We start from the raw sequence: 20,063 nt of genomic DNA on the forward strand, positions 1-20,063 counted from the left end.
CCATATTGTTTACTCAAAAGGCTTTACAGAAAATGTTATAAGAGTCAATAAATATGTTGCTGATCATTTTCTTTAATAAATCAAAAAGAGAACAACCGGTGCCATTTGCTGGAGCATATGAGCAAGAGTATGAGTGAGAGTGATCTGTTTAAAGAATGGATCTCATATACCTCAAGTTCAGCAGCTAAACATCCATCAGTTGAGAATGGAAAAAATAAGACTCTAATCTTTTGCTGTTCTCGTCAAGGATTATTTGACACCAAGTGATCTTCAGCAAATAAGACATTAGTTGTATGGGGTATGGGCATTTCTCATTTTAGGGAGAACACAAAGACAGCTTCTTCTATAGATAGGTTCTTCCTCTGACAAAATAGCGTTGAACGTATACCTTAAAGAAAAACTAGTGCTGCTTTACATACTTCATAAAACTGCATGCAAAAGGCAGGATTCCTGGAGTCTTGCCAGGTTTTATACTTGCTATTGCCTTCAAAAGTTGTTCTCTATTTTTTCGATCTGTTATTTCCTTATTGGTTTACATCTTTGGCAAGCCTGCTACTTCCAGGTGTCTGTAGTAACTACAGAGCTGAGCATATCAGAGATACAGAGGTTTTTACAATAATTAGTAAAAGAAGCATGTGGCTGCTAAGGTGTTTAACTGTGTGTAGTTGATAACTGTTAACTGGTGCAATAATGTGCTGCTGTTTTAATTCCAGTTGACTTTTGAGCTAATATTTTACCACTTCTTTTGTAGAATTGACATTTTATTTCAGTGGTCCAAGTTCAGCTTACTTTCCTATCAGTTTATTGTTTTTTAGATCTCTTTGAGCATACGGTTTTTGAGTTTCCTTACACCTTGTTCTCTCTAGTGTTTAAATCTTGGTTTTGAGCTATTCCTTCATCTTATCTTTTCAGTGAAAAACCTATTTTACCAACTTGCACATGCACGCATCCTTTGTTCTTCTAAGACAAAGAATTAATTTTCTCATTGCTGGATTTTTGGGTCCATCCCAACTATCAACTTACTTGAAATGGGCCATGATATGATGATTTAATGTAGCCAGGTTCTTCAGATCTTGTTTGTGTAATTAAAGAGTTAGAGATTAACACTGAATCTATTTTGGGATTTAAATTACAAGGTTGTGAATCAAATGTGTAATCTCATTTCTTTGTGTACAGTTCTTTATAGTAATTTGGGAGATGGAACTGGTAAAGCAGAAAGTTTAATACTGCACTCACTTCCTTAGGTATTGTTCGTTAATCAGATTCTCCTGGTGAGGTTTCTGTATAAAACTGGAGTGCTTCAAAGCACTCCTTTTTTTCTGCTTTCTCAAATAGTTATTAATGGGAAAGAAATCCTTGTGAAGAGTAGTTGTTGTTGTTATTACTGTTACATTATTGTGGGCATCCAGATCGTAGATAATCCAAGGGGATCTCTTGCTTAGTCTGCTTCCCTTACCTTGAAGGGCGATGAACTGGTTTTGTGCTTCCAGGAGAGTGTTCTTGAAAATCTCCCAGAACTCACCAGCTCCTTTATCCTCCATGGAAGCTTCCCACAGAATCCCTCACAACGGAGCTCTCAGCGAGCTGAAGTAATCTCACAATATGGTTCAGTAGCACTAGATGTCTTCATCCTTCGGTTGACACAGAAACTGAAGAAGCATATGTTTAGCAGAAGTCCAGTTGTCTTTTGCTTCTAGCTGAGAGTGTAAAGAGCTGGTGATTGTTGCCACTTTTCACCATTTCTGAAAAGAAGCTCCTTGAAACAAAATAATACAACTGTATCTGGTTTTGCTTTGATTTCACTTTAGATTGGGGATGGGGGAGCTAACTTCTGCCAGTGTTTCTTCTGTATAATTGCACTGTTTAGTCCTTTAATATCCAGAGATGTTACTTTCAAGTGAAAAGCCATAGATAATAACTGCTTAGCTTGTTAAAGAGCTTGAAAGCAAAGCAGTTATTTCCTCATTTGGTAGCACGAGCCTTTCTGTGGGAGACAGATGATTTTTAATTTTAAACCTTACATATATGGCTGAGTGTATTGATTTCTATAGATAATGTCATTAATTCTTGTCCCATAGTAATACGTATTACTCTAATGCTCCTTTCAGTCTCCTTCTCCTTTTCTGTATTTCCTCCAGTTTAAGACTAAAATCATGCAAGTAGCATAGATCTGTCCCTGAAGAGCTCTGATCTGCTGAAAGCAAGGGTCCTTTTTTCTCATCATCATCCCCTGCAGTGTGCTTCTTCGAGTTCCCAGGAGGTCTCCCTCCACCTGGAGGCTTCTGATCAAGAGGACTTCGCTACAGCTTTTTCATGATTTCCTGTGTTTCAGTTTTCTCCATTCTTTTTTGATCACTCTTACTATCCTTTTTTTTTTTTCTAGTAATAACGCTTCTTTTTCTAAGAGTTCTTGCTACATAAACCAAACTCTGAACTATTTTTTCATAACATCAGTGTATTACTGTCCAACTTCCTAACTCATAATAACTTTATAACTCATGATAATTCTCTTTGTTCATGTCCTCTGTTCATGTCTTAGTCTTGTTCAGCCCTTGTCTTTTCCTGCCCCCATCCCTATGGCTTGATCATCTCCTTAGCTACCCCTCCTTTGGGATGATTCCATTTATTATAGAAATTACAGATTTAGTGTCACAGACTGGATGTTCTTATGTTTCCCTTATTGAAGTTTTCTTTTTTAAAACCTGTAGATACATTGGAACTAGATGACTGAGTTTAAATATCCTCATGTAAACTAGGCATGATTTCTGCTGAATGTCACTATAATTTCACCTGTTCATTTTTCTTTGGGTTTGTTTAGTTGAGGTTTTTTTGGCATAATAAAAACTCTTCTGTCTTCATGGTGTATGTATTGGTTTCACCTATTTCTTTTTATCATGTGAGGTTGCCTTTTTTAATTCATTCCTTTTGTATCTCACACAGCTGCCTAGCTCCTTGCAGGCACACAGGCTCTCAGCCCTCCGCCAGACATCCATTCTGCTTTTCAATACTAGGTGCAGGGCTTGAGCTCATTGGGAGGAAGGACAAAGAGAAAATCCTTCAAAAAATTAGATGGCAGTGACATTTTTAACAGTATCTGTGGTGGAAATTAAATTTTAACCTGTTTTTAATAACAACGGGAAAGGCATTAGCTAAAGATACAGATATTTTCAGGTTTTATCTGGAAAAGCTCAGGATTGGGTGGGGTTTGGTTTGTTGTCTGGGTAAAGGATTTCCTCCAAAAGTGTTTTCCAAAGTGATCCTACTGCTGTAGCACCACAGCAGTAAAGGCCATAGCAACTGTAAATGTGCATCTAGTCTGGGATTATTTTACCCACATGGGAATACTTTTCATTAGAAACACACCTGTACCTTCATCACTAAATTTTGGTCCACAGTGAGTCTTAAACACCTTGCTTCTACTCGAAACATATCCGTTATGTGAAATCTTCCAAGGATACCCTAAGCATTGTAGAGATCTCAAATAGTCAGTATGCTCCCATAAAGTCCAGAATGCTGAGATGTGTTCTACTGTTTACGCACGAGAGCGCTCCTGTTGGGCATTTTGGGGTTGGTTTGGGGTTTTGTTTTTGTTTGGTTGGCTTTTAGGTAGGCTGGTTGGTTGTTGTTGGTTTTTTTTGACAAAGCTGAGCAGAAGATGCTTGGGCTGTAGGAGCCAGAGCATTTCCCTCAGCAAGCAGTAGATGAGCAGCATGGGGCCATTCTCTTCCATAGTCTGAGCAGCAACCACAGCTGCCTCCTCTGCTCCTCTTTCTGCACTTGTCAGAAGGGACTATTGCGGTAACCCACTTGCAGATTTTAATATGAGTCATGCTCTAACCTTAAAAAAGCAGAATAGAGTCCAATACTGTTGTCATTTCCTACCAGCTGCTTTGGGACGTTTTCCATTCACCCTGTTGCACACATGGTGCATCAGAGGCATGGCCAGGCTGCTTCTGTTTTCTGCCTTCTCACCCAGGCACCTTGCTTCTTGTCTGCCTTTCTCCGTCTGGATAGGTGATATATGATGGAAGTGATAAGACTATAAATGTGGAATAATTGGGATTTATTTCAGTGGCTGTGGTCTGGGTGGTAGACCATAAGGTATGAAATACAATGAGTCCATGCTGGGTTGGGAAAATGGGCCCTGGCAATGAACCGGATAGGCAGGAGCTGCTCTGTGGTAGCATCTAATGAATTTGCTGTTAGGAAGGGGAGTTAAAGTTGTTCTTTCTCTCTCTTTTCAACTCTCCTCAAGCACACTTGCCTGCAGTTACTGAAGGCACAGCAGCTCTCTGTGGTCCTAAATAGTCCTGCAGAGACTTGAGAGAAAACTCTGCATCTCCCACTGTATTTCTCAGCGACAAAACCGTCAGGAATGAACCACCCTCAAGTTCAGGCTGAAACTAGGAGAGTCAGCTACCAGAGAAGTGACTTTGGGATGGTCTTCCTATAATACACACAGGGCAAAATGTGTTTCAAGGGGAAGTGACAGCAGGTTTAAGCCAGATAAAGTGAAGCACTTCTTCCCACACTAATTAGTCTGTGAGAACAGAACTTTTGGAGACCACATCTGTGGATTCAAGAAGGGATTAGACAAATTCATGGAGGAGTTGTCCAACAACAGCTATTGAAAATGCTGGTTTGGATGTAGTCTCCCAGAAGACCCTGAATCACTTATTGCTGGCAGCTCAGCAAGTCAGTCAGGGATGACTCTTGTATGTTGCTTCTGCTCTTTAAGCACTGCTGCTGACTTCCCTCACACATAATGTGCTCAACTCTGATGGGCTTTACTTTGGTCTAGTATGTCAGTGCATAATGGCTCTTAAGATGGAGCTTAATTAGTTGATGAAGCAGTCTACATGATATTGCTGATGGCATTATGAAGGGAATGAACTGGTAGGTCTCTCCAGTAATTTCGTCCCATACCTGAGAAGTCTCCACAAGGGTACAATAGCCTGTAACCCCAGTGAGACAGACACTGTTGTATGCTCTGAACCGCATTGTCCTCAAAATGCTTTTCCCTAGAGGTGCTTGTTAGTCAATACCCAAGCTAGCCAAATTTTTCGGAAGCTCCAAGATGCAAAACTAATAGGGTTCTCATTAATAATGGATGGTTACTGAGAGGAGTGATGTCTGCTTAGGGGTTTTATGCTCTGTAAGATAGCCCTGAAAAGAACAGAACCAAGTAAGAAGTCTTTAAGCCTTTTCTATTGTGGATTTTTCCTGCCTTTGTTAATATTCCTTTTGCCCCCCCCCCCCTTTTTTGTACTGATAAATGTCCTTGCATTCATAAACTCATAATGCATCTTGTTTATCCCTTCAGAACCATCCCTTGCAGCTTTCATTAGCATTTTAGGATATTTATGGCTTTTTAAATGACTGAAAAATCTGCAATTTGTCATTAGGAATTAAGAAAAATCTTCTTTTTACTTAGGGCTGAAGCTCAGCTTTGGCCTTTGAGGGACTGAGCCACCTCTGGGCCTGGCAGACAAAAACAAAGTCAGACAGTGCCCAGATTTACAGCAGCAAGTGGCTCTTGGTAACTCAGATGTCTTTGATAACGTGTCATCCGCTGTTGCTGGCAGGGATTGGTGTTTAGGCTCAGAATTAATTTCTCTTTAGCTGGAGAGAAAACGAAAATATCTTTTCTGTAAAGCCAAAAGGCAAAAGAGGTAGTAACAGGGAGGAAAATGGAAACAGCACCAGGCATGTGTAAAAAAAATGCTTATATATATACATTGCATATACGCACAGTGAAGGTTCACAGAGAGAAAGTACTGTGAGGAAAACATTATATTTCACTTTGTTTTGCTCTGTACTTTTAGATTCCAAATACAGGAAGTTAAGAGAATTTTTAAAGTTTCAAAGAGCAGTTTATCTTATAATCGTGAAGGGCTAAAGAATTGGTTGGACAGGGATAATAATCAAAGGAGCCTTTTCAGCACTGAACTGCGGTCCAGAAAATCAAAGGAAGGAATGTTAATTGCTTTGTACAGCATGATATTCTCAATTCAGAGTAGCTTTGGCCACTCAATGGTACTTTTTCTCTCTCCTTTGTAGGTTGATTAAGTGAATAGAAGAAAAAACCCAGAAAAACGAAGCTGCTTTCAAGTATTGAAGATACAAGGCCAGGATGAACACGAAAGACGCAAAAGCAACTGAAGGAGGTCTCAATGTCACACTTACCATTCGACTTCTTATGCATGGCAAGGTGAAGCATTTATTGTTGCCACAGCGGTTGTCTGTGTATTGAGTGAGTGCGTGCAGTTACCATCAGAGCCTTACAGTGACATTGACAGAGTGTCATTGCTTCTCCTTCTCTGACTTGAGTCAAAAACACCATTGCCATGACCAAAAAATCACCCCCGGCCTTTCAAGGCATCATACTTCAGTTTGCACTGCAGCCAGAGTTCATTGGAACAAACCCTGCCTGTAACAAACCCATTTTGAGCAGATCCGGCAGCAAAAAAAAGTTCTTTTATCAGTAGTTAGCCAAATCAGGCAGACACTTGAGTAAGGCTGACCTGCATGTGGCTTGCCTTTCTCATCATTTGCTGGATTCTGCAGGAGGAGGGTTAAGGTACTAGGACATCGACTCATGTGAAATAATTGCCACAGAATTACTATTTCTGTTGGATGCAAATGAGATAGTTCTTTGTTATTCCAATGTAGCATCTTACTAGAGTGAAGGCCCTGATATACCAAGCATTCATCTAGGTCCCCTGCGGGTTTATTTTGGAAGGTTGACTGTTATTTTGTTTCTGTCCAGTGCAGCATTTAAGCATGCAGATAAGTGTGAAATCTGTGCCATAGACAGAGTGCCAGTTCAGTGTTGTCAGAATTAACAGTCTGATGGCTGTTTATTTTACATTGCCAGATCACAAAATGGGCTTTTAATTAAAAAAAAACCCACATTTCATAGGTTTGTTTGTGTTATTTGCATCAGACAGCACCAGACATTTTTAGGCTTAATGAATAAATTATATAAAGGAGATGATTTGGGCTCTTTCTTAACAAGGAACAGTAAATATATATAATTCTGGAGATCAGATTTGCATATATAAATCTAAAAGTATTTTTACTCATATAATTTAATTTAATAACAAAAAAATACATTTACATTTCTAAACAGTTCATGCTTTCAATCTGCAGCAGGAGCACACATGCAGTATACTGTATCACAGACAGGAGACTAAGGTCCTATTATAGTCTCCCTCTGTATTTTACTTACGGAGCTGCTAGGAAGTATGAGAGGGTACAGTTTAAGTCTGCAAATTAAAAAACTCAGAAATAAGGTTATGTCAGATCAAATTACGTATTTTCTCAGAAATCATCCAACCGTTTTATTTAAATTTTTTTTCCCCTGAAATATTCCGCTTCAGGCAGGCATCTGGTGTGTAGGATCTGCATCTTAAATAGGGATCTGTCAAGCAAATTTAATAACAGTCTCTCTTACCAAACTCACCTAACATCTGTATGCATGTCTGCACTCCAAATTAAGTCTTAGGGGTTGATTCTGCTGTGTTCTGATCCCAATCCAGAATAGCATTTAGAATCACAGAATCACAAAATAGTGTCGGAAAGGACCTTAAGATCATCTAGTTCCAACCCCCTGCCATGGGCAGGGACACCTAACACTAAATCATGTTACCCAAAGCTCTGTTCAACCTGGCCTTGAACACTGTCAGGGATGGAGCATTCACAGCTTCCCTGGGCAGCCCATTCCAGTGCCTCACCACCCCCACAGGAAAGAATTTCTTCCTTATACCCAATCTAAACTTCCCCTGTTTAAGTTTTAACCCATTACCCCTTGTCCTGTCACTACAGTCCCTAACAAATAGTCCCTCCCCAGCATCCCTATAGCCACCCTTCAGATACAGGAAGGCTGCTATGAGGTCTCCATGCAGCCTCCTCTTCTCCAGGCTGAACAGCCCCAACTTTCTCAGCCTGTCTCAGCCTCTTCTTGAACATGTCCTTATCCTGGTGGGTACAAGTAGCTGTACCAGTTGCAGTCAAATTCACATGTGGTTAAGCGTGCTTTTTTTGACCACTGTCAGATGCTGTCAGCTCTGCTTCTTTCAGAACCATGCCTTTAAAGCAAAACTCAAGTATCTGTCATTTTCAGGATGTTTTAGTTAAACTGTGGGCTAAGATTGGGGCTTTTGTAAACAATTTTTGGTTTTAATCAGAAATGAAATTTGAAAAAGTTAATTTTCTGTGTTAAAAGTCAGTGATTGTGTGTGCAGCCACTTTTAACAATAACAGATGTTACATGTCCAATTTTCAATGTGTATGTAGCCCCAAAGGGTCTAAATTAAACCCGTAGAAGCTACGAAGTTCACATTTTAAGAGAGAGTGTACTATGCATCCTCAGATAACAAGGCACTATGGGTATACTGTTAACTCTGCTATACTCTAACCAATGTGCCTAAGTATTTCAAAGAGTACATTAAATCAATTTATTTTGGTGATAAAAGTCAGACCCTTACAGTTCTTTGATGTAATTTCTGTGGTTTAGAAATTATAATATAGAGGAATGAAGGATATCTGAATCAATAGGAACTCAGTGTGAGAAGGTCACTCTGAAAGCTCTATGAACCAGTGAAAAGGAAATGCTTCTAGGCTCTTCCTTAAGGTCTGTTGTGGTAATGACATTGGTGGAAATTGCTGATCTCTAATTAGTATTTCTAGACGAAACAATTAACTGAAGCAGAGCTTGGGCTGTACATAACTGGTCATAACCTGAAAGAGAAAATGGGAATTAAAAGGTTGTTTTTAAAAAGTGGACTCAGTTAATATTAAAGTAATTTTGAAGTTATGAATTTATTAGGGTGTTTCATGGAAAAATGAGGGGCTGTCCCCACCAACCTTAACTCTGTCTCTAAACCTTTATTGCCAGTATACCTTTGCGTAGTGAGGGTCTATGTACTTTGTGATATTTGCATTCATTTGACTGAAAGTCCATAACTTGTGCTACTATGTTTATCTTGGCTGTAAATCCTGTGGACTTAAGAAATTTTCAGCGTGTACTTTCTATGTGATTTGTATAGGGGCTTTAAGTCAAGGATGGACATCTTAATTAGGCAATTAAGCTAAACTCTGTATCTGCAGACAGAAAAATCAGGCTTTATATGAATGGACAGACCTTTGCAAGAGGGTAGGGAATAAAAAGTATCTTTAGCAATAGCAAGCAAAACAAGGAAAAATCGAAGACAACATTAGCGTCTGGTGACAGGAAAACAGATGGGAACTGTCCTGAGCTCCAGTACAACCCAGGTCCCATTCCTCCTTGCAGGAAGGGCACCTCTCATCAGTGTCTTTGCTCTGTCTTGCTTTGAGGAGAGAAGTGGCTGTAGGTCCAGCTGAGCTCCCGCAGTGTTTTATGCAGCCTCCTGCCAAAGAGGCTGGGATGGCCACTTGGAGGACGTGCTCTACCGCTCTTCCACAGCATAGCAAGATTTGGGAATGGCTTGCTGGCAAGGAGACAGGGCACAGCCTTGTTTTTCTCAGGTAGAAATTGTAATAGTGAGGAAGCACAGGGTTATATATGGTGAGGTATGAAAAGTTAACATCAGGGCCTGGTCCTGAGCCAGGACTTGAGAGAAAGTGTGATGGTGTAAGATAAATGGCCTGATTTTCATCTTGCGCTATGTTACACCAGTTAAAAAGTTATGATTGTGTGACAGCCCTGAAGAGAAACGAGAAGCAACACAAAACACTTGTTCATATGTTCTTGCAATGGGAGGGCAGGTGCTAGGGCGTACACAGGGGCAGTGCTCAGATGTTCTTCATATCCGCAAAGAAGCAACTGGATATCCTAAAAGCAAAATAGGAAAACCAGGCTTGTTCAGCCTGGAAAAGTGACAGCCTCGGGGAGATGTTATATCAGCCTTCCAGTACCTGATGGGGGGCTACAAGAAACCTGGAGAGGGACTCTTTGCAAGAGCATGTAGTGACAGGGCAAGGGGGAGTTACTTTAAACTGAAGAAGGAGAGATTTATGTTAGATATGAGGAAGAAGTTCTTCACTATGAGGGTGGTGAGACACTGGAACAGATTGCCGAGAGAAGCTATGGCTGCCCCATCCCTGGCAGTGTTCAAGGCCGGGTTGGACACAGGGGCTTTGAGCAACCTGGTCTAGTGGAAGGTGTCCCACCTGCAGGGTGGTTGGAACTGGATGAGCTTTAAGGTCCCTTCCAACCGAGACCATTCTGTGATCTATGGTACCTGGCTGTATGAGGAGGGGAGGAGGCTGCCCAGAAATGCCACACCATCCATTACTGGAGGTTTTTAAGGACAAGTTAAAAAAAATGTATGCGTCCTGTAAAGCTGCCATAGCACTAATTTTGACTGAGTTATCCGAATGCTGCTCTGAAGAGGGCATGAATGGAAGAGTAGTTTGGAGCATGTCTAGGATACATAGAGTATATTAAATAATGCAGAGATGCATTTCCATCTTTCATTAATGACAAGGGTGCACTACATTAAGGAATAAGGCTGTTTTGTGCATTTCAGTAGCGAAAAAAAGGGAATATGGACTGGGCCTGTTTACATTGCCCTACTTCTGTATTTTCCATCTAATTAATTCCTGCTGTTTCTTGAAGTAAAATAAATAAAATTACTCTGTAGGGTAGAGATATGAATGGGTGCAGACACTTTATTACTTTTATCTACCTAAAAAGTATACATTGTAGGCAGGACTACAATATTGGAGGGATTGCAAAAGTTCTGCTTCCAGCAAAGGCAGAAGTAGCAGCATTTATCCATACCAGAACACCATTTTTGAAGGACTGAAGGAACACAAATTGAATGCGTGTGCATTTGTGGGCAAACAGTCCCCAGCTATCGAAGCCCTCGATAAGGAAAGGCAGAGCTCAGGCTCCAACAGAAATGTGCCTTTCACTTTTTAATTCCTTTTTTGATTTTTGTCAAAATCAAACTTCTTTTGGCTATCTGCAATTTACAGGGTCTCTGGTGGAGCTCGATGAGTTATCATTCTTTGCTCAGCTTTTGCTGATTTTTTTTTTTTGTTTGTTCCCATAGCTTGTGGTTGTTGGTTTGGGGTGTTTTTTTCCTGATTACTGCCACAATGAGGTTGGAAGATTGTGGGAAATTGTAGCCTTGTCCAGAGGTATCTCCCAACATGCATCTGCAGTGCTCTTGTTCTGGTTTTGGTCAGTTCATGCCCAGAAAGAAAACAATCTTGAAGAAGCACCCATTTTGACTATACTCTGTAATGATTACATGATTTTGGACTGGTTTGGTTTTATGCACAGCCAGTGTTAACAGGCTGATGAAGACCCTAGAGACTCAGTGTTACAGGTTCATTTTAGTCAAGAGACTGTGCCGGTACAAGGATGTTACATTTCCGGAAAGCAGCTTTAATAGTGATTGTCAAGTCAGGTCGGTGAGGTGAAACAGGAGAAAATGTTGAAAACTGACAGCATGGAAGGAGCAGCAGGGTCACAAATCCACTTTGGTCTCCATCTTGTAATGGTAGCAAAGGAGTCTTTGCTTCCTCCCTCCAGTACAAACCTGGAGAAGGAAAAATGCATTGTTTCCAAAGGCACTGCATGAAGGTGTGCATCAGTGGAACCATGTTGAGTGCAGTGAAATCTGCAAGAAACCAAACTAGAATATATTAATATATTCAGTCTGAGAAATATTTTGGAGAAAGGGAAAGGAGTTCAGAAATACAAAACAAAATGGATTCATAAATTCAGATGGTTAGGAAGAACAAGGAAGTAGTTTACAGGTGGGATGAAGGAGAGAAGGGAAAACTGGCAGGGAAGTAGGACTCTTGCCAAATACTGGGAGGTGTAAATTGAAGAGTTGAGGTAATTAACACTGGGAGGTAATTTAGAAGACACATGTTCTGTGAGAGAAGGAAATCTGGAAAACATAAAACACATCAGATGTGTCAGTGTCTAGAGATTGGCACGTTTGGGATATGCTGAGTTGGAGAGGAAAGCTGTTGCAGCAGAAGTGTATGCAGTTTTGGATGTGTAGCTTTGGTGCATCATGAGGCAGAGATGGCAGTTACCTTACTGTTCTTCTGGCACAATTACACCTGTGGTTCTGTGCTCAGCAGCGCGTGCCACATGTGTGAGTGATGTTGAGAACTGAGCAGAGAGGGGACTCACAGAAAAATAACAGTTTTAGGAGGCCGAGGAGGCTCTGTCTGTCTTTCCTCAGACATTCTCATAAAATACCTGGAGAGAATAAGTACGAGTGTAATGGAGTGGTGTTATTTTGAATGATGCAAGTGCTTCCAGCAGGGAATAATGGGATAAAGTATGTTTTTGAAAATAAATCTTAATAAGGGAACCTCAAGAGAAATTCCTGGTATTGAGATTGTTGTGAGGTTCTCAAAGTCTCCTAAACAGATTTTAAACATGTCTGGGGAAAAGCAGCACATATAGTGTGTAGACTATACATATGTATATTGTACTGAATTTATATGTAGCATGTATAATCTGCATTGAAGGAGAAAAGATACGATGTCAGAGCGGAGCTTTCCTTCCCTGGTAGCATTTGCTCAATGATACGTTTCTCATAATTTCAGCAGTAGTGAATTAGAAAAAATGCAGTCAAATTTTCAGCTTTGGACAAAACCTTGATTTTTAGGTGCTAAAATTCCAGTACTTACAGCTTCATTTTTAGATGCCTTCAGGAACTCTATTTCCCGATGGCTTCAGCAGGATCAGTGGGTGCTTGTGGTGCTGAGGGTCTGGTTACAGCAGACTTACATGCAGCTTCAGGGGTGACTTTTAGGCATGTTTGTGATTATTTTATGATGCTGCACATAGAATTTTTTACAAGAAACAAAAATAAAATTTAGACTCATTAAGGAGAATGCTCACACTTAAAAGCTGAAATAAAGACAATAAAACCATGGAGGAATTTGCCATTTTCATTAGTATAGATAATATAGTTTTATTATCAAGGATTTCTTTTTGTGACCACCTTTTTATGCCTGCTTAATTGCCCCCTGAAAGGCTCTAAAACAAGCGCAGAAATAATTTTTCCCCATCTTAAAGGTAATGCCCTTCTCCTTCCCCATTTTTCTCTTTTATTTTTTACTCATTAAAATATAGAATACAAAAAAGAATCACCTTGTCAGTAATTGAATCCAAGCTGTAAAATGCCAAACAAGCCTATGTTTGTTCTGTTCTTTCTTGTTTCCATGAGCACTGGTCAGGGTATTACCAGGATTGACTGTCCTGCCTATTGCTATTATAGTTCTTGTTTTGTTTGTTTTCATTACTGTGGTACCTAAGAGCTCTGGTTATGGAACAAAACTCTGTGTGCAAACACGTAACACAAGATATACTCTTGGTGTGTTTGTAGTAACAGCTGAGGGTTTCTCAGTAGCGTAAAAAATCAGTGGAAGGACAGAGGTCTTTTTCTGCCAGCCCCAGCGCCCTGTACATGCCCAAAACCAATTTCCATAGCCAAATTTTCCCACTTCTGTCAAAGAGAATCTCCTCGTATGTCCACAGCTGTAATGAACTGAGATAGCAGAAAGCACACACCCTACTCAATGCTGCTGCTTCGACATCACAGGCAGAGGGACAAGCAAAGGGATATAACCATTTCTGGTGTCGCTTTTTAGGGAAAGGGTGCTAGGTTTGGTGTGAAATTGAATGTAATTTGGTTACCCACCTGCTATCAAAAAGTAAATGAGAAATGTCCATTGGCACAGCTGCCCCCAAAATATTAGATGGACCTGTGAAGGGTCGTAACAATGGCATCTCCATCAGAAAGACTAATTTAAAGGTTTCCTCATGCACAACCACATTTGTTAGCATGAGATCTGTATCAGTAAGGGCTTGGACTGCAGAACCTTGCTGAATTAGGGCTGTTAGCATCAGACAGTGACTACTGAACCACCACCTAGGAACGTGAAATCTCCTGTCTCAGTGAGGCTAATCCCAGAACACAAACCAGACTCTCAATTCATCCAAGGTAGCCATTCTCTGAGGTAGAAATATCATGTTTCCCAAAACTGACTTTTCTCCCAGTCCTTGAAAAACGCTGATGCCCTGCATACATTCCGCCATGGAAAGCTGTATTTCTTTTAATTTCAATGCTTTTCTAGAAGGCTTGTTTAGTTTGTAGAGTCCAGTCATGCTGGTTCTAGCTTGTCCTTGCTCATAGAAAGCAGGTAAGCATGTTCAATCAAAGCATTGCCTGAATGAATTGAAGGCTTTAGGATGTGGCCTGCGTTTTGTCAGATGCTTTGGGGTGAAAGTATGTACTCTTATATTACTTCTTAAACATGCTTTCCTTCTAGAAGTGGCTTCATCTCTGGGGTCCTTTGAGGTTATTGTTTCGTTCACACCATAACACTGCTAAATAGAAGCCACATGCCCCATGGTAACAGAGCAAGGCCTGTGCTATTGTATGTTCCTGGAATGGCTGTCTGTTTTGTTTTGATTTCCTGGGACACAGTAACTATGAAACTAGCCTCACACTTAGAAAAATTATGGAACTTCACACATTGTGTTTACAGATCAAAGGTTAATCTTTAAACCAAGGTTTGTTACTACTTGTTAAGCCTGTTGCTTTCTGAACATGACTAATTTCTTTCTCTTGTTATCCAAACCACACGCCAGATAACTGATTAGGAAATAGCTTTATAATAGCAGCCTGTTTTATATATTTGTTTAATCATTCACACCTTGAAGTGAAAACCTTGGCTCACAGACTTCTCTGCTGCCATGTTTTCTTCTGCTGGTGCTGCCTTGCCCTCACCACAGATGATGCAAAACCTGCAGAAAATAGCTTTCTGTTCCTTGATGGGCCCGCCACTCTTAAGAGCTCTTTAAGAGCAAAACTCGTCCCATTCCTGTGAATAAGATGCGCAAATAGTATTATATGCTGCATTTCAGCATGAAAGAAAGCATCTCCGGCTTTTACCATTGCATCTCCTCAAGTTATCTGTGATGAATCAGGTGGTTGGCTAGCAATGCACTTTACTGAACAGCCTTCCAGCGTTTGTTGGTAATATTCACCTCTTGTTGTTTTATCTATTTTATTAGATATAGCATACTAAAGAAAATCGTAGTCATAAATCAACTCAACCCTACCTGAGCTTGAGAATTACTTTCAGGTTACGTGAAATCAGTATGTACAATTCTTACTTCCCTGGGGTTTTCCAAAGTGAAGCTGTTGGAACCCAACTGTGAGATTATCATGCTTGAGATACTGTCACCTGGAGATATGCCCTTCAGAAGGCATTACCTGGCCTGAAACTCAGGCTCCTGTGGTGAATATCAGGATATGCACCCCAAATTGCTGTCATTTCTTGAAGGAAAGCTGGTATCTATCTAGTGGCTTTATGTATATCTTGACTTCACATACAAATAAGTAAATGTGTGTGTGTTTATGCTTATGTATCAGTGGATGTAGGCACGCACACATTTGCAGCTTTTCAGAGGCATCCTATTCATCCAGCATGGTTGCTGTGGCATATCTGCTTCTTACAGGTGGACATTCATATGTTGACACCAAAGAGCTTGAGTAGTACTGCTAGCCCCAGCATCAGTCTGCTGGGTTGCTTTGGACCTGTGTTTCTCCTTCTTAGCTTTGTTTTCCTCATTTGTAACTTCCTTTTTTTTGTGCACTGCTTTTCAGTCAGCTGTTAAAGTGTGATTATATGAAACCCAGTAATTGTTACCATGTAATTTATTTACCCACTGTGTTTATGCATAGATGGTTATTCAATAAATCAGTCTGAAATTGATCATAAGTACTTACTTCTAGCTTATAGTCCTGAGCACTGGAAAACAGCAAATACTTCCACGAGTTATTAGCATAACTCTAGTAGGTGTTTGCTAGGAGAGCTAAATCAAGCTCCTGTCTGACTTGCACTGAGGCTGAATTTGACATCAGCTGTAGTATTCCTCTCAGCAGACTTCAGGTATGTTAGTGTCAGTCTAGTCGTCCCCTGCTGCAGATGGAGAAACACGAAGCCCTCAGGAGGACACTTCTTCCCTCCTCTTTTAGGAACAAAATACCCTCCATTATCTCTCTCCCTGGGTTGCAGAGGAGGCTGTGTGCCTGGCTTACATGAGACTCCTGACTTTAAGTAAACTGATGCAGGTGACGGGCATCTCATCCCTTCAGTGTTACTCAGATAACTACAGCATAGCTTGGTGTCTGGCAAGTGTAGAAACATTTTCTGAAGATGTTTACTCAAAGTAAACTTGGCTAGAAATACTGATAGAACTTGAGTGTTATAAAATGATGTTAGGTATTTCATTAAGCACTAAACAAGAATCTATATGAAACAAATATTGGACCGTATAAAGAAACACTAAAGGATTGCATTGGTAGTTTGGGGAAGGAGATGTAAAGAGTCTTCTGAAGTAGGTTGTTCATCATAATTAAAGACATGATCTGTAGACACTAGTACTTACGGGAGCTTTCTTAAATGTTTCTTAAGTTTCTTTCTTAAAAACACCTAAAGCCCCAAAAGATTCTGAAGTGACCCATTTAGAACCATTCTAGATTTATTTATTTATTTGTGGTAATCTGTATGGATCAAAAATTCTGGAAAAAATAGGAATATCTATTTGAATGTAGTGTTACTTTCCTCCTAACCCTGGCTCCGTGCTCTACTCTGCTTGTTTAAATACGCCCCATTTCCTTGTTTGAAATGGACCAACTTTTTTTTTACTTGGGCTACAAATGGCATATTGCTTTTTGGTTTCGAAAGCAGAAGTATCTTTTCCTATTTCCAAGGAAGATATCTTTGTACTTAATAGCCAGGACTCATCCATACATCTCTGAAAGAACAGCATCTGTCATTAAGATCCAGTATGATCAAATGGATTGGGACAGATTTCATCCTAAGTGTATACTGGCAGAGCTTTGCAGATTCAAGATGAGGCCTATAGTTTCTAATGAAACTTCTCATATACAAAAACTGAAATTATACCAAGCACTAAAATATGATTGCTTGCCCATAGCAATTGAAACACAATACGCTCACCCATAGCAAAAGGTCCTTTTACCTGCTAAGAATCTGTTTTACAAAAGATACTATTTCTGAAAGCTGGGATTGAGAAGAATAGACAAAAGTTTTCAAGGCAAAACTGTTGAATGTGCAGAGTGGGCATATAGGAACTACTAGACATGAGGGGTTCCCAGAATGACTTATCACTGAGAATTTAGCTCCCTGTATTGTTCAACCACATTCAACAATTACAGTGACATTATAAAAGTTGGTAAGATCTTAAAAATATTGTGGAATAGGTGTTCCAAATTTGTCACTGCTAACAAAAATGCTGCAATTCATTAGAGAGCCTACACAGCATGCTGGTACAGCAGTCTCAGCCATGGGAAAAGGCATGACCTGAACCCACATATTAAGAGACACAGGGTAATTTAGTCACAAGACATAGAACTGTAGCTAGTACGCTCCATTCATTCATCTTCTCACAGAGCTGCTTCTTCACATTGTATGCACAGATGTACAGATGCCTCATTGTCCCAGCCAGACGTGGAGAACTTTAGCAAGAACAGTCACAGAGCTGTGTGGCTTGCAAAGGTCTACTGTACATCAGCCAGCAGAAACAGAAGCTTGCAAGGCAGATACCCCTGTAAGATTTGCCGTGCCTGTCTGGACAGTATCTGTTCTCTGGTCAGTATGTACAAGAGAGCAGAAACTTACCTTGGAAAAGAAGTAGGAAGGGAAATAAGAAAGGGAAATTCAGAACAGAAAAAGTAAGGTTTGAAAATAAGCCTGAGAAAGGGCCTCTATGGGTTGAGGAACTCTGTGGCTAGTTAGGCATTTACTTAAGTGGATATAAGGCCATGCTTAAGAGTCACAGGCCCTTGGAGGTTGGAAGGAACTCCCAAAGGTCTCCAGTCTGACCTCCTGAATCATGAAGATCCCATTTGAGTAGACTGGTCAGGATCTTGCCCAGGCTGGTTTTGGACACCTTTAAGGATGGAGACTCCAGGATGGAGCTTCTCTGGGTACCTGTTCCAGTGTTCAGCTATCCCCATAGTAAAAAGTTCTTCCTCATGTCAAGTAGGAATTTGATGTTGCAACTTGCTTTCCTTGCTTCCTTTTTCTGTAAACTGCAATAAGATGCCCTCCCAAGTCTTCTCTTCCTAAGAACAAATGCATGCAGTTCTCTCAGCCTCTCCTCATGTGTCCTGTGCTCTGGTTCCCTGACCATCTTGGTGGCCCTGCACTGAATTAACATCAGTGTGTCCTTGTCTGTCTTCTACTGGGAGCCCGAAATAGGACAAAATCCTCCAGGCATGGCCTCACAAACACAAGGAGAAGGCAAGAATCATTTTCCTCAGCCTGCTGGCTACACTCTTGCTAATACAGCCCAGCATTTGTTTGATCAGGGGTGCACTGCTGATGAGCTCATGTGCTTGTGTTGGAGTTGTGCACTGGGGCCCTCAGGACTTTTTCTACAAAGCCAGTTTGTAACAAGTTTTTGCCCAACTTGATGGGACTTTTCATTTTACTTTATTCTACTCCCTGAGGTTTCTCTCAGCCAATTTCTGCAGCCTGTCTAGGTGAGACTCCAAATAGCAGCCGTGTCCAGCAGTACATTGACTGCTTCCCCCAGTCTGGTGTTACGTGCAGACTTGCAGAGAGTGCAGAGGAGCCATATGCTAAAGTTCTTAATTGAGATAGGTGATCTGCTCACGGAAAAAAGTCTTTATATCTTGTGGGCAGGATGTGCGAAGTTGCAAGCACAAGCAGCTTCGTATTATAAGCTTATAAATAACTGGTGAGAAATAGCTCTCTGAAGGTCACTGCAGGTAGTTATTTACTGAAGGGTGAAGTTAGTACCACTTTATGTTGAGTCCATCATTGGGCAGAGCAGTGGAGGTCGATTTCTTAAATCCTGCTCTTTGGGCTGTGTTTCAGGATGGGTCACACTTAGGGGAAGGTGGGGACACACGACTGTATATCATGTCTGGGACAGAGCCATGTGAGATAGTCTTTAGCCATTGAAGAAGATTTCACAGTCTGGGTATAGAAGAGCTTGTTCTCCTTTAGCTGGTCTCCTCTCCATCAGATGATTTCCAGTCTGATGTCACACCTGTATGATCTGTGTAACATGCCCAGACTATTCATTTTAGAGTTATTAGCTTCAGCTTTGCTACCTGTTGGTTTTATTCATTGAGTTTTTAACCCTTGGGGTGTTGCCAGAACTGCCAAAGTGTTTCTCTATTGTATGTTCACAGTCACATTTCTCAGTCTGTCCCTTCATGGAAGATTGTGAAAGCTCAGCAGCAATTCCCAAATCCCTAAAAAGTGATTAGCAGTTACTGTTCTGTGAGTGCTTAACAGGGAGATTAAGACAGGCCACCAGGTGTTTACACAATAATATTCAGTAGCATGGAAAGACAGCTCTGGCTATTACATGGTGTAAAGAGAGTAAATGCTTGCTGTCAGTGAGATCTGCAGTTATTTTAATGCTTGTATTATGTCTCATTTTCTCTAATAGGTTGTGCAGTTCTGTTATTTTTGAACTTTTCATTCCCTGGTAGGAGTTTATCTGTGTTTATAGTTGCAGGATTGATCTGTATCTGCAAGATCAGCTTCTGTTAAAGGTATTCTTGTACAATCAGTAGGCTGCAAAACAGCATTTTTAGTCTGCCCCTTTGTATCTAATATAGTATATTTGTATACAGCAACAATGGGAGGCGCTATGCTTCACATTGCAGGTTTGAAATAAGTGGTAGCGAAAGAGCTGGGGAGCAGGGCAAATGCTCTTCTGTAGCGAATTGTGTCATTCACTGTGTCTTCTTTTTTCTGTTTCAGGAGGTTGGAAGCATTATTGGAAAGGTCAGGAATTACTTTTTCTCTTTATTTTCGTGTCAAAATATTGTATATCAGTTCACTTCATCAGTCCAGGCTAACTTTTTTTCTGTTTCTTTAACAGAAAGGTGAGACAGTTAAGAAGATGAGGGAGGAGGTAAGGCAAGCCTTGATGATGTCTTTACTTGGCTTTCATTCCAGCTCACAGCGAAATTCAGCGTGTGCAGACCGACACTGCCATCAAGTGGGCACTTAATTTGGCA

The 20,063-nt window shown here is 40.6% G+C and overlaps 1 protein-coding gene across 23 annotated transcripts in view; it reads left to right on the forward strand.

The window, feature by feature from the left end:
• The window catches only part of LOC133207434 (poly(rC)-binding protein 3-like), a 496,208-nt gene that overhangs the window by 429,325 nt on the left and 46,820 nt on the right, over positions 1-20,063 (forward strand). For all 23 annotated transcript variants that reach the window (XM_061344339.1, XM_061344336.1, XM_061344337.1 and 20 more), the window contains 3 exons: positions 6,061-6,211; positions 19,804-19,827; positions 19,925-19,957. In XM_061344339.1, coding sequence (XP_061200323.1) covers positions 6,134-6,211; positions 19,804-19,827; positions 19,925-19,957 — 135 coding nt within the window. In that variant the 5' untranslated portion in view covers positions 6,061-6,133. The remainder of the gene's footprint in view (positions 1-6,060; positions 6,212-19,803; positions 19,828-19,924; positions 19,958-20,063) is intronic.

The sequence above is a fragment of the Neopsephotus bourkii genome, unplaced genomic scaffold, assembly GCF_033783945.1.
Source record: "Neopsephotus bourkii isolate Nb327-2 ecotype Australia unplaced genomic scaffold, CSIRO-AGI_Nbou_v1 NB_207, whole genome shotgun sequence".
Classification (NCBI taxonomy): Eukaryota; Metazoa; Chordata; class Aves; order Psittaciformes; family Psittacidae; genus Neopsephotus; species Neopsephotus bourkii.